This window comes from Tiliqua scincoides, chromosome 6 (genome assembly GCF_035046505.1).
Source record: "Tiliqua scincoides isolate rTilSci1 chromosome 6, rTilSci1.hap2, whole genome shotgun sequence".
Classification (NCBI taxonomy): domain Eukaryota; kingdom Metazoa; phylum Chordata; class Lepidosauria; order Squamata; family Scincidae; genus Tiliqua; species Tiliqua scincoides.
The window spans coordinates 47120649-47135865 of record NC_089826.1 but is presented as its reverse complement, the minus strand read 5'-3'; the positions used below and the strand labels follow the sequence as shown (position 1 = coordinate 47135865).

The 15217-nt window shown below is 44.7% G+C and overlaps 1 protein-coding gene across 1 annotated transcript in view; it reads right to left on the bottom strand.

Moving 5' to 3' along the window:
• The window catches only part of GLRB (glycine receptor beta), a 50021-nt gene that overhangs the window by 24036 nt on the left and 10768 nt on the right, over positions 1 to 15217 (bottom strand). Inside the window, exons 3-6 of the mRNA XM_066632374.1 lie at positions 14830 to 14897; positions 9962 to 10191; positions 6838 to 6920; positions 4651 to 4791 (exon numbers count right to left, since the gene is read on the bottom strand). Of these exons, the coding sequence (XP_066488471.1) occupies positions 4651 to 4791; positions 6838 to 6920; positions 9962 to 10191; positions 14830 to 14897 (522 nt within the window). The remainder of the gene's footprint in view (positions 1 to 4650; positions 4792 to 6837; positions 6921 to 9961; positions 10192 to 14829; positions 14898 to 15217) is intronic.

Sequence of the window (15217 nt, the reverse complement as noted above, 5' to 3'; positions counted from 1 at the left end):
ATCTAGCCCGGGATTCTGCTTCCCAAGCAGATGCCTCTGGGAATACCACAAGCAGGGCATGAACACAACAGTTCTCCCTTGTTGCTCGCCTTGCATCTGGTCTTCAGAGGCACCCTGAAACTGGAGCTACTACATAGTCACCATAACAAGCAGGCAACAGTAGACCTGTCCTCCAGTGTTTCCAACAGTGTTCCAGCATTCCAGGTCACCTTGATATTCTCTAGCCATGAGGAATGTTTGTGTCTTCAGATAAATGCCTTTCATTGGTGAGGCAGAGTTACAAGCAGAGTGAGGCATGATTTTCTGGCACAATCTCTCTGATAGTGTAGCAGTGTATGACGTCCACACTTACAGATATGTCTAACAGGGCTAGAGTTATGACAAGTGCTGCAATCCCATGCACACTTTCCTGGAAGTAAGCCCTATTGAATACAATGGGACTTACTTCTGAGTATATATGCATAGGATTGTGCTGTAACTTTCTTAGAATATAACCAACTGAACAGGGGTGGCGCAAGACCTCCTCATACACGAGGTGGAATACCAAATGCTCTTCCCCTTTCCTGGAAATGTGCTAGCTTTGTCCTCCCACTCCCTAACTTGGAAAAGGGAGGGTTGAGCAGAAGCAGAAGTGTGGAGAAGAGATGAATGCTGGGTAGAATATATTCCTCTTCCACCCTGGCCCCCTCTTCATTTTCCAGTCCAAAGAGAACAGGATGAAGGAGAAGTGGAGCTGTGGACAGACAGAAGTGGCCACTGTAATGCATCACTCTCCTCTCCTCCACACTTCCTTCAGCTCTATCCCTCTGCCTGTTTCCAGGAAGCAGTATAAAGAGGATTGGTGGGACTGTTGGATGGACAGAAGTGGCCACCTCCCACCAGCCTGCTGCCTGAAGCTACCACCTGTTTTGCCAAATCCCAATCCACTGGGCCTTGCAAGCCAGTCCAATCAGAGTTGCCAATAAGCCAAGTTCCAGTCCAATGGTCAGGTTCCAGGTAGGTCAGTCCAATCCGTCAGGGTATCCAAATCAAAGTCCAAAGCCAAAGTCCAATCACAATCCAGTCTTTCCCAATTCCATAAACCAAGTCACCTCACCACATTCACTCCTCCTACAACCCACCAACCCGTTCTGCCTCAGGTGCTCCTTATATCCCTGAGGGCCTTATTACCTTCCAGTGGCTCCAGCTGTGCAGCACACTCTGCTGGATGCCCAAGTCTTACCCTTAAAGGGGCCACTGCTGACACCACATCTATCTCCTCGCCAGTTCTTCCGCAATTCCAATACAATCCACCCCTTGGTGTCACAGTGGTTCCCTTGATCAATTGCTCTTTTTTCTTGGACCATCCACCCCTTGGTCTGTTTCATCTTTTCCATACCGGTTGCTGAAGCTCCCATACAGTCCAATCCATTCTGGTGCCCATTTGGTCTATATCATGCCCCATCCCAGAGGGCAGCCTATCAATCCCAGTGGTCCTGCAATTAAGTCCAGAGGCCATCCTATTAATTGCAGGCATGCTGGCTCCTCCACTTCCATCTGTTCCCCTCTCTAGGGCATCTCTAAAACTACGAGGCATTCCCATTCTATTTCTTGGGGAGTCTCTTTCAAACCCCCTTCCAGCAGCAAAGCCCATTTTATTCATCCTGCCAAGCCCCATTCTAGGAGGATAATGGCCCAAACTCTCCATGCCATGGAAAGGGCCTTCCATTCCTCCCATTTTGTTCATCCTAAAATCCAAGCCTTTCATACCCGTTGTTCCAGGTCCCAAGTTGCCTATCTCCAGGCCCTTGGTCAAGTGGTTTGCATTAATAGGTCTCCCTCCTGGTCCCAGCCCCATACCAATGCCCCCAAGTCCATGAGGAAGCTGCTGGGGTTGCTCTGGAGGAGAGCAGTCTCTGTTTGGTAAGGCTCGTTCATCCATCTTCACGTGCATCTGTCTACCAAACAGCAACTGTCCATTGAACATGGAGATGGCCTGGACAGCTTCAATTACTTGCTCAAAAGTCACAGTGCCGATCCCACGACTTCTGCCATCTTTGTCTTTAAAAATGTCCGCACGGACAACCACACCGGCCATGCTGAACACATCTTTCAGTTTCTTCCAGCCAACTTTGTACTTCAAATTGGCAACAAACACAGTGCTTCCCAATCTGCCAGCCTGAAAAGAGTCAAAGAGGCCCTCTTTGCTGCTCCTGCAGCCCCACCCCTTTATCTCTAGTCCAGACCGGCACTTCAGTTCAACCAGGCGTCCTGCCTGTGCCTTATACAGGCTCTCTGCAGCCTTTATATCTTTGTGGGCATTTGCAAAGGCCTTCACATATGTGAGATTTTTCTCTCTTTCAATGCAAATTAGCCCTTTTAACTTGGCAACTTCCTCTCTCAGAATTCTCTTCTCCACATCCTCCCCACCTGACCCCCTGAGCCTTTTCAGGGAAAGGATGCCATATTTAATGAGTCCTCCCATATACTGCACCATCTGGAAAATGGTCCAAAGAATGCTCAAAGTAGCCCAGACATTCCATAATAGGACAGGAGCATTTGCTTTCCATATAGCAAGGTCCAGGGCCTCCCAGATCTGCCAGAGATCCATTTGCTTGCTCTCTTGTTAGACAAGGGGATACTACTTGCCTTGGGCTTGTACCCCACTTCTGGTACCAATTGTTTTGCCAAATCCCAATCCACTGGGCCTTGCAAGCCAGTCCAATCAGAGTTGCCAATAAGCCAAGTTCCAGTCCAATGGTCAGGTTCCAGGTAGGTCAGTCCAATCCGTCAGGGTATCCAAATCAAAGTCCAAAGCCAAAGTCCAATCACAAGCCAGTCTTTCCCAATTCCATAAACCAAGTCACCTCACCACATTCACTCCTCCTACAACCCACCAACCCGTTCTGCCTCAGGTGCTCCTTATATCCCTGAGGGCCTTATTACCTTCCAGTGGCTCCAGCTGTGCAGCACACTCTGCTGGATGCCCAAGTCTTACCCTTAAAGGGGCCACTGCTGACACCACATCTATCTCCTCGCCAGTTCTTCCGCAATTCCAATACACCACCTCAGTTAGCCTTAAGAATGGGTCAACCCTGCCATTAAGTATAGTATTAATGCTTCTAAGAGCTAACAGGGCATATACATATACAGGTGTGCATTGTTTCGCGACCTTCCGGACAACAACACTGCTTCTTCCCCTTCTTGGAAACTCCCACACACCTTGCGAAGTCCTCCTGTGCTCGCTGGTTGCTCCAGAGAGTGCTGCTAAAGTACTCCAAAAAGCTTCCCTGCTGCTCGCTGCTGCTTTGGGTCAGAAAATTGCCCCAGCAGGCATAACACGTGGTCAGCTGATGCGTAGTGATCCGGTTGTGCCAGTTTCCTGTATGCTCCTTTCTTGCAGCTACAAGCAGTTTTGGGGGTGGCTGCTGCTGCTGTTTTCCAAGGAAAGCCTGCCCATTCCTAACTCTCCACAGAGAAGGGCATGTGCTTAAGAACTGCTCTCCAGTCTCCTGCTCTCCCTACCTCTTGTTTTACTATTGTGCCTGGCTGGACATTGGCTAGGTGTCCTTGGTGGCATGGCAGGAGGATTGCATACCTTTGGAGGAAAGAGAAAACCTAGCATACAGCTGACAGCTAGTATTGTGCCTCTCATTATGCAGGTCTCATTATATTTAATTATTAAGGCGGGGGGGGGGGGGGGAGAGATTGCACAACCACAATATCCCTTAACAATGGGGTTCCTGGCAGTTGCAGACCTGCCATTAAGTCTGATGGCACAAATGCCCTAGGGATGAGCCTCTAGGACCCTGCAGAAGCCTCTGTTATAGCATTGGGGAACCTCAGAGAGGCTTCCCTGAAGCAGCTCTGGATTACATGAGGCTCTGTGAGCCTCAAGTGAACAGGGGGGCAGTGACAGCCCGTGGAGGAGGTGCCATCGCAGACCTTTGCCCTGGGTGCAGGGCTGGAGAGATCCGCCGCTGGTTCTTGGAATATATCCCCATCGCTAAGCATCACATGCCTATAATACAACCAAGTACTACAAAATTATTAGCAAAGGCAGTTACGGTAGAAAATAATTGCTTGTTAGTGAGTTTTCATTGTTTAATGGAGGAAGAAGGAGACTTGGAGTAAAGCAAAGCTACAAAGAATTTGTGGAATGAAATCATGCCCAAATTTCAAACTATGATCATAAGAGTTCCAGAAGAACGTGTCAAATACAATATAAAGCCATTTCTTATAGTGAATTGTATTCCTCAGGATCAGAAGTTAGTGGACAGACATTCAGAAAGAGTCATTTGACACAAATAAGATGCAAATAGGAGACAAGCTTAAATACAATATGCAAAAGAGCCCAAGCATAAAATAATTTGCAATGTAAATCTACATCTCAATCATCCACTAAAAATAACAAGAGTCTCCCAATTATAATGAAGAAATGAGATAGCAGGAACCATGGAAACAACAAGCAGTCAGAACAAATCTGACACAATTTTTCAATGATCAATTAGAAATCAGTAACAAAGTGATGGGAAATATGAGCATTCTCTAAAATTAATTTGAACAAATATGTCTCCCAAAACAAAAAGTCAGAATCAGACAGATCTTCATCCACCATGCCAATTACTGAATGGAATATAACCTAATTTACTGATGAATAAGAGTACCGACCTGTCCCTTTGTAGTATTTGGTACAGTTGCCCAACTTGATATCTTCTTTCTTAATGTCAAACTGGGGCAAAGCAATTTTCTCTAGTTGAACAGGATCCCCAGATTGCCAGATAAATTGTAAGTCATCAGTAGTGTAACCAACTATGAAAAGGAGATAAAGGAGGGGGGAGGAATTAAACAGAACATATACCCAGAGATCAAAATTTTGTGTTCCCCCCATGTCATATTGAGGCAGAAGGTGTGGTCCTCATGCTGAGCCATCACCTTGCTAAGCAGGATCAGCTCTGGTTTCAGCTTGGATGGGACACCAGAAGCCACTGGCTGGAGGCAAAAGAATATGGATTGTCAAGAAATGGATAACATTTGGATAATGTTATCCATTTGGATAACATTAACATTAACATTAAGAAAAACCATTTGGATACAGAGAACATTTTTCACACTCGTTTGGATCTTGGCCATGTGTTTTGTGTGCATTTCTGCTATAGGTGGTGGAACGAATGTGATTCTAAATGGACCCTGGCTATAAATATTGAAAACAAACAGGACTTCCCAGCAACTGAGTTTAGAAACAGGCTTCGGAGTGACAACGACAATTAAGGATTTTAGTACAGACAATTCTAAAAGATGAGGAAGTGGAAATAGGGGCAACCCAAGAACTGGACATGGTCAGCATTTTGCCCCATCCCCTCACAGCACAGGTAAGTGGCAGGAAGACAGCTCAAGTTTAAGCAGCATTGTTGGCCGATTCAGCTTCCTGGCTGAGCAAGTAGTAGAGGATTGTCTTGGGATTGCTGTTTCCAAGTTGTATCAGTAGAAATGGATCACAAGGGGGAAAAAACCCTCAAAAACCTAGAAACAGTAAAAAAAAAAAAAAGCCTGAGGGTGCATTGGGTAGGGGGTCAGTGTTGCTGCTGGCCTGAGGCAACTGAGCCCACTGTGAAAGTTGTCACCCAGCCCCCTCCCTTCCCCATTTCACAATTTACCCTCTTTACGCCTGTGCAGATAGAAACTTCCTATCTGGAAGTTAGCAGGAACTTCCTGTTAATGTTCAGCATCCTCTCTGCAGCGTGCAACCTCGTTGCCTGCAGGCTCTATTCTTCAGTTTAAACAAGGAAGAAAAAACAAGATTCACCCACAATTACAGTGCAACTACAAAACTAAAAGGTAAACCATATGAGTGGGGGGGCCACGGGGGCTCCCCTATCTGGATCAGTGGATAACTGAAACCATGGATACCAGATCCATGGATATGGGGGCCCGCCTGTATTAAGGAAAGAACAAAACAGAGTGGAGGATTGTTGGTGGCTTAGGTGCCACCACTCATCTGGTAGGTGCTCCACCTCCTTTCCCCTCAATACAGGAATAATAATTATTATATTAAAAGGGATAAATAAATAGTAAGACAGATTGAAGGGTTTTATTGTATAGTTTGGTTGAAACCGCACCATGGGTTGAAACCTGACACCAGTGGAGTTTATACAGTGATTTGACAAAAAGGTATATCCTCTATATCAGTGGTTCTCGCACATTTAGCACCAGGACCCACTTTTTACAATGAGAATCTGTAAGGACCCACCGGAAGTGATGTCATGACTGGAAGTGACATCATCAAGCAGGAAAATTTTTTAACAATCCCAGGTTGCAATCCTACACACACTTACCAAGGAGTAAGTCCCATTGACTATCATTGTTAAAAGAATATACATAGTAGCTTATGAAAATTACAGGTCTGTAACATTTCCCCAAATGCAGTCACTTTCCATGGTAGCATCAAGTCTAATATATTAAAAATAAAATATTGAAATGAATGGGGGCCCACCTGAAATTGGTTCACGACCCACCTTGTGGGTCCCGACCCCCGGTTTGAGAAGCATTGCTATATGTGCATTATATGTATATGTATATACATAACATACTGTCCTTTGGTTCATCCTTCTCCAGCATGCAAGGGGGTGTCGATCTGGTCTTGTTAAGACTGCTGCAAGTCTTTGTACTTGATTAATCAATTTTGGTCCAGCTAAATCTAATTGCTTATTTTGTGCCTTGCTGGGCTGGTGTGAAGGCACTGACATTTTCAAGGAATTTGAAAAGTGCCCTCTCTAAATAATATGGTGTGCAAGTGCTTGTTCAGTTTCTAGGCAAGACAAGAAGTAACTATTTTTATGCACAATCTGATTTACATACAGCTCTCCAATTGCATCTTGCATCTCTGTGTATCCATAGGAAACAAGGTCAAGTCCAACGGGCATGACAGTGTAATGGATAATCTGGAAATGTAAAGAGAAAGTTTATAAGCAACTCAGAATGCCCTCAAAGTAACAAATGGATTTTTTTTTTCATTTTTGTTTGGCTTCATGTTTATGAATGCAAAAGCTGAGCATAAAATATATTTATGGAAAGATCAAGTTCCCATCATGTTTCTACTACAGCAGAGTCTAACACTGCAAGTCTAACACTGTAACACTGCAAATACACAGGCAATATATACTGCGTTAATAAATTCTACTGAAATGCAGTCTATTTTTATGTGTTTTAATTATGTGCAGTGGTGGTCCTGGTGGTTTTCCTGCCAGGGACCACCTCCCCATTTGCCACCCCCGGACTCAGAAGTAATTGCAGTGAATAATATAGATCTAAAGCACAATCTTATGCATATCTACTCAGAAGTACCATTGTGGTCAATGGGGCTAACCCTGAGGAAAGTATGTATAGGACTGCAGCTCTAAATATGCTACATATACAGTGCAATCCTATGCACATCTACTCAGAAGTCCCATTGTGTTCAACTTACTCTCAAGGGCTTACTCTCAGAAAAGCATGTATACAATTCTACAGGGGTACTTGCCAGGACCTTTGGGGTATTTGAAAAAGAATTGCATAATGGCAGAAAAAGGCAGGTCTGTATTACACTGCCTTCCAGAGCTGGCAAGGCAGAAAGGAAGGCAGCTCGCTGGCTGCAAAAGCCCCACCGACTGCAAGTTTTTAATCATTGGGTATTATCGGATATGGATCTGTGTTGAAAACCGGCACAGAATAAAAGCTGAAACATAATGTGGAAAGTGATCAACCACCAAGAATTTCTCAAGACACAACTAACACTTTGGTGCAAAACAGTGAAAAGGATAGTCTTCAGTTCTTCAAACAGGTAAAAAGGGAAAATACTGCAATGAATACATGAAGTATGGGTTTTTGTATATAGGAGATGTGGGCTGTCCTAAGCACCACTGTATAGTGAGTGGGGAAGTATTATCCAATGGTAGCTTGAAATCTTCTTTGCTCTTGTGCAGCCACGAACCTTCCCAGCCCTGCACCCGGGGTAAAGCTCCACAATGGCGCCCCCATGGGCTATCGCCACCGCCCCCATGCAGAAATCCATTCCCTCCACTCACCAGAGGCTCACAGAGCCTCGTGCAACCTTCTCCCACATTGGGCAAACCTCTCTGAGGTTCCCTGATGCTATAAACCATCCTTCTGGGAAATCCCCGGGAACCCTCCCCCCCCCCCGTGCTTCCACCCCTTTTGGGAGCCTCAGAGAGGCTTCTGCAGGGTCCTAGTGGCCAGTGCCTGGGGCATTTGTTGGGAAGTCTATGGGAGGTACGCAACTGCTCTTGTGGCAAACAAAACATGCCAGTTATACAAACAAGAATATGGAACTGGTGGAGAGGGCTTTCTCTTCCTATGCCTTCATAAAAAATATAGAAGTAAGCTGAATGCAGTTCCAGACTTAAGATTGCATCGTACATCAATTGAACCTGACTTCAAACAAAACAAGCTTAAGGATCACACCGAACATTTGTTGTGTATAAATATTTGTTGTGTGTTTTTTAAAAATTATTCCATTTTTTTCCATCCTATTACTGGGTCATTTAGTTACAGTTACAGTTGCTATAGACCCAAGAAAATGCACTTATATAACAGTAACAATGAAAACAGAAGTATTTCTACTTTCTACAAACTTTGCTACTTTATAGGGACATAATATGTTCTGGTACATATCTGGTACAAACCCCTGCTAACTGGGTAAGAGGCACGTTTTAAGTGGGTGCTCTTCTTTTATTTAGCGGGGGGGGGGAGAGTAACTGGCCCTCCTCACCCCAGCACTGCCTTTTCTAGTGGCTGTCTGCTGCTGTTCTTTTGCATCTTTTTAGATTGTGGGCCCTTTTGGGACAGGGAGCCATTTGTTGTTTGTTTGATTTTCTCTGTATTTATTATTATTATTATTATTATTATTATTATTATTATTATTATTATTATTATTATTATATTAATAATTTTTATAACTAAAAATATAAATAATTATAATAAATATAATAAATAAATATAATATAAATATAAATAATTAATAAATATAAATTTATAATAAAATATAAATAATAATTATATTATATTAATAATTTTTATAAATAATAAAATAATAATAATAATACACTATTTTTCCTTGGCAAGACCATCTTTTAGTATGATGATGCAGATTCTGTTCCGGCCAAGATCAGTACTTATCTGTATACAGTCTTACTCAATGCAAAAGTGAGAAGTCTGTTTACTCTGGCAAATGTTAAACTAGAATCCAGAATTAGAATCCAACAGTAGCTGGTAAGAGAAAGGAAGAGGTCCCTGCTGCTGAGCGGTGATTGAACAGGAGGTAATCAAGGAAGGAGGAAGACCCAGGGCAGTGACTTGAATCTCTAACATGCACTTTAGCTGGAAGCTTCACAACTGCATAATGATGCATCCAGACTCCAGCTGCCTCTTATATCCACTGCCATAACGTATATTTCCTGTGCATTAATGTATCTCATAACATACAAGCAAAGGAATTGGATCCCTGCCGTTTTCCCTACTTTTTATCTTTCAGCATACTTCCTCATTGGCCGCCATAATTAGAGTCTTAGAATACTTTGTGTAATACGGCATTGAAATCCCTTTGGAACATCCACTGGCACAATCTGTGATCACCACTGAAGAAGCAAATGGTGTGGTTAGTTCTGAATTTGACTGACTATGATTTTCCAGCCCTGTTGGTATGCCCTTTGGCAAACAAGCTGGCTAACTAAAGGCAGACACATCATGAGAGATCAAAGGTCAATCCAACTCACAGTAACAATTTCCGTCAAACCAATATTGATAAAGCAAATATTGATACAGCTACTAATTAGTATAATTTATTTATTATGCCGACTGGAGATGTTTTATTTTATTTAAAAAAATGCATCATGCCTATTTATTTAATCAATCCACTGGCTTTCATCTGTTCCAAATCTGTAGTCAAAGTTTGACAATGAAAGTAAAAAAAAAAAAAATAAAGTACCTCATGCTGACCAAGACATCTCCATCACGGGAAATGAACAAAAGAATATTTTCTTGAGTTACATCATGGAAGTTGGCATTCTTTTCATTTGCAAAAAACAGATCTGGCTTCCACAGGCATTTAAACATTGTAGGATCCACGGTTAATGTATCTGAGCCCCGCCAATCAGTAGGCAATTTAAGTCGGGGATCATTCCACTTCTGTCTTAGGAAGATGTTAACTCTATAATCCTATTGGAAAGAAAGAAATGCACATTATGGAAAGGCATATGCAGGAAACCTGCAACACCTAAAATCAGTAAGAATGTTTAGATTGTGTATGAAAAAGGGATCTGATTTGCTCTTCACTACTTGATGCAGACACACAACAGTTAACACAGCACAAAAGAATAACTGGTGCAAAGTTAAACGATTTTTGTGCATTTGTTTGTCAAAATGGTTAAAGCGAACTAAGAAAAGATTATTACACAGACATATACAATGTGTGTAATATCCTTTGGTAACATCATATTCCAGGGCACTACTGGCACCACGGCCCTGATGCAAAGCCCTGCACTGCACCACTGCTTCCCCCATAATGCACCCTCATCTGCCCCCAATAGCATGCTGGATTCAACCATTCTCACCAATACTGAGGGTTCAGGAGTCAACTGGTCAAGTGAACACTCTGAGGGGTGTGGACCCATGTCCAGACTCGATGTTCCAGGAACCCTTAAGGCCTATTCATTATTATATCTACAACTGCCTAAGTTGCATTAGATAGTTCTCTTTCTTATTGAATCATGTACCGATATCAGATCTGTTAGTTGCTTTCTTCAGTTACGTATATTCCATCCAATTTTCTTTAAAACAAAATGTATATTTCCATGCCTCTTTGCATGAGTTCATCCTCATATGCAAAGAGGCATAGGGCACAATCCTAACCAACTTTCCAGCACTGACTTAGCTGCAATGCAGCCCCCAACGTAAGGTAACAAGCATGCCCTTGCCTTGAGGAGGCCCCCTTGACTGCCCCCCCCCCCACTGCAGGATGCAGTGCACGCCACATTGGCACAGCTGTGTCAGTGCTGGAAAGTCGGTTAGGACAGCACCCATAGAAATATACATGTCTTTATTTCTCATACTGAAGTTATTTGGGGCCCTTTACAATTGCTTTCATTTTTTTAATACTCAATCACCAATGTTATGGCTCTGGGCAACCAACTTCTTTCTGGGCTCTGTTAAACCATAGCTCCTTTGAGCATTTCATTAATGTTCCATTTACTCCTGTAATTTGACAGAAGATTCAAATAAAACTGTAGCTAAAACAGATCTCTGTAATGTTATCCATTCTAGTTCTCTCCATAGACCAATTCATACTGTTATTAATTATTCTATAACATGCTAAATTCTAAATAAAACTGGTATTAATTGCAGAGGGAACAGCATTTCAAAAATCAGTCACAACTAACTTGTCTCATTGACTTCAACAGAGCTTACAGCCCAATCCTGAGCTGCCCTGGGCGTGCAGCTGCAGCAGTGCCGAGAACAGCTGCTGCTGCATCACGTACACCTCAGCCTTCAGGAGAAGGGGACTTTCATCTCCTTCTCCCAGGTAAGGGAAGCAGCCCTGCAATGGTGCTACTCACTTTACTGACACCTTTTGGTAAAAGTTTTCGTGTAGGGCGCCAAGCCCTACATGAACGGACAGGATCCCTTGGAGCGGAGCTCCAACAGACCCGCCTCTCTGCCTCCCCGCTCCCTCCCCCTGGCATGCCTCCCGCCTGCCCTCTCTCCACCCCCACCTCCCCGTCATGCCTCCTCCCCGCCCCCTTCCCACCCTCTTACCGTGCCATGGTTCGGCGGTCTTGAGACCATTGAGCAGCAGAAGCCAGCGCTAGCTCAGCACCGGCCAGTGTTGGGTTAGCACAGGCGGTAGCCTGGCAGTAGGACTCACAGACATACCTTATGGCACTTTGCGACAGTGTGCAGCGGCTGAGCCGCTGAGCCGCTGCACCAAGCTCAGGATTGGACATGGCTCAGGATTGGACATTGCACCAAGCTCTTAGACATGGCTTCTTAGATACAACTTGAGACTTTTGCATGTTGTAATTTCAATGCATCCTGTTATAATGTTCTTCACAAGAAAGAAATTCTACAAATTATTTACTGTTATAAGCATCTTGCAAAACAAGTACATTACCTGAGGGTGCAATCCTAACCCCTTATGTCAGTGCTTTCTGGCACTGGGTATAGCAGTGCCAATAGGACATGTGCTGCATCCTGCAGTTGGGTGTCACTCACGGAGGCCTCCTCAAAGTAAGGGAATGTTTGTTCCCTTCCCTCAGAGCTGCATTGCCCTTATGTCAAGCACTGACATAAGGCGGTAGGATTGTGCCCTTAGATCAGCAATTTTCAACCACTAGTGTGCCTCCAGGCAGCCTCAGGTGTGCTGCTGGGTCAGAGGACTTAGGCAGCAGCCACGTGCGGGAGAAGAGGCTGCTTTGACCCTCACGATGCAGCAGCAAAAAAAGGAGCAGCCAAGGCTGCTTTGCATCTCCTGCTGCTGAGCAAGAGGAAGGCTGAAACCGGATCCTCATTTACCTGGACATAAGTCCCATTGACTATTATGGGGCTTACTTCTGAGTAGACACACCTAGGATTGGGTATCAAGTCCCTTGTCTGTCCTTCCTGCTGATTGGGCAGCGAGAGAAGCCTGGAGGAGGTCTGGCTGGGCTGAGTGAGAAGGAGGGAGCCAGGGGCAGGCCAGCAGGTAGGAAGCCAGCCAGTGTCCTGAGGCCACCAGCCTAAGAATGAGCTGGCTGAGGGTCCTTCCAAGTCCCTTTTCCTTGCCACTGTTGCCTGCAGCTCCCCAAATCGACCCTCCCTGCTTTGCCTTTGGCTTTCAGAGGAGGGGTGTTGGGCCACAATCCTATCCACACTTTCCTGGGAGTAAGCCCCATTGACTATAATGGGACTTACTTCTGAGTAGACATGCCTGGGCTGGGTTGGGCTCTCAAGTTCCTCTCCTAGCCCCACTTTCCTGGGAGTAAAACCCATTGACTATAATGGGACTTACTTCTGAGTAGTCATGCCTGGGCTGGGCTCTCAGGCTCCTCTCCTAGTCCCACATTCCTGGGAGTAAGCCCCATTGACTATAATAGGACTTACTTCTGAGTAAACATGCTTAGGATTGGGCTTTAGGTCACACTTTTTCTGAAATACAGGAGCAGGCAATTGGCTGGGGGGGGAGAATGTGAGGCAAGTGATTCTGGACCTTTGGAAGGTGTGGATGTGTGAGGGGAGGGACAGTATGAGAGGTGCTAACTGCAATTATGAGAGGAGGTGGGAATGTGCCTGTGGGAGGGGGTGAGGTGGGGGAGAGGAGGAGAGAGAAGTGCCAATTGCCTACTTGTGTATTTGAGAGTGCAACCAAAGGCCCAATCCTAGGCATGTCTACTTAGAAGTAAGCCCCACAGGCACATTCCCCCCCAATGTCCCCCCCCTAGTTTTTGGCTGCAATCCTAACCACACTTTCCTGAGAGTAAGCCCCACTGAACAAAATAGGACTTACTTCTGAGTAGACCTGGTTAGGATTGTGCCCTTTGTCATGTAATGATTTAATTGTATTAATTATATTAATTAAAAATTAATTGTAATGTAGTAATTTAATGTAAGTAAAAAACTGGGAGTGTGCCTTGACAATTTTAGTGCCTTGACAGTGTGCCAAGAGCTGAAAAAGGCTGAAAATGGCTGCCTTAGATACTTACAGCTCAGTACTAACTGACAGCCCAATCCTATGCATGTCTCCTCAGAAGTAAGTCACATTATAGGCTTACTCCTGGGTAAGTGTGGATAGGATTGGGTCTTAAATTCCCCTGTGCTGATGCAGGGGTGCCAGCATGGACTACGCTGCATCCTGTGGGGGAACTGCAGCTGCTGAACGTCTCTTTGGGGTAAAGTTACACTTATCCCAGGGTGAGCCCCAGCAGCCACAATGGGTCAGGCTGGACGTGCACCAGCAGTAGTGCTGGCACATTGATTGGCAGATCAGGTTGGGAAAGGGAGATATCAACTGTGAGTTGGCTCTGATGAGAATCCATTTCAATCAATGGCTTAGGGCCTAATCCTACACACTGCGTGCTGGCTCACTGCTGGTTGCAAACGTGCTGTGAGGCATGTCTGTAGCCCTCAGCATCGGTGGAGCGCCACGCTCCGGCCAGCGCTGGGCTAATGCTGGTGGAGCACTGGAGTGCCACTGCTCAGCAGTCGCACGGACTGCCAGGTTGCAGAGAAGTAGGTGGGGGCATTGGCGGAGGTAGGGAGGAGGCCTTTGCAGAGGGAGGTGGAGGGTGGGAAGAGAGCAAGGAGGAGGGAGTGAGGCGGTACCTGTGGAGCTTTGCTCCACTGAATCCTGAATCTCTGTGTTGGGCCAGCCGTCTGACATGGAGGCTCTAAATTCTACACTGTCCCTTGGGCTACTGTAGAATTGAGTAGCCCTATTGTGGGGCTACTTGCCTTATCTGGGGGAAGGGGATGAAAGTCCCCTTCTCCCGAGGAGGCGTCGGTGGCTGCTTGGGGCATGCTGGATGCAGCAGCAACCATTTTCAGCGTTGCTGCAGCCCCACATGCTGTGCAGCTCAGGATTGGGCTGTAACTCAGGAGCCCAGGTGGAAAAATGAATGGAATAGATAGCAGCAATAATTCTTCAAAGAGCAACTAATATCAGTACATGGTTAGTTTACCCATTTAATGGGTTACATATACCTATCAAACAGACATTGACCAATCCTGGATCATAAATCTTTATTGTGAAAGAACACAATTTAATTTTAATTTTTTCAAAAAAAATTCTGACAATTAGACTTATCCAATAAATGCCATTCTTACCATAGTTGTTTCTTGTATTGATCCAAAGCTGTTAATGAAAATGTTGACTGAGACATTAACAGGAATTCCTAAATGTACACAGAAGAGAAAATTGGTCTTAGAGTGGTTAAAAACTCAAATTTCTGTTTTTGCCTCCTCGCATTCTAAAATCTTTATTAAAAGATGAAAATACCTTATAAATTATGAAACAAAATACCAGGTAGACACTGAAAGCAGTGGAAATTATCTCTGGTGATATAGCAGGGATGGGAACTCAAGTCCAAGTCACAAAAACACATGATTTTTGCTGACTTGTGTACACTCGAGTCAATGTGTCGATGACTGTGTCGATGACTTGGCACTGACTCAAGTCTGAGATTACTGACTCAGAAATGAGTTCCCATGTGTG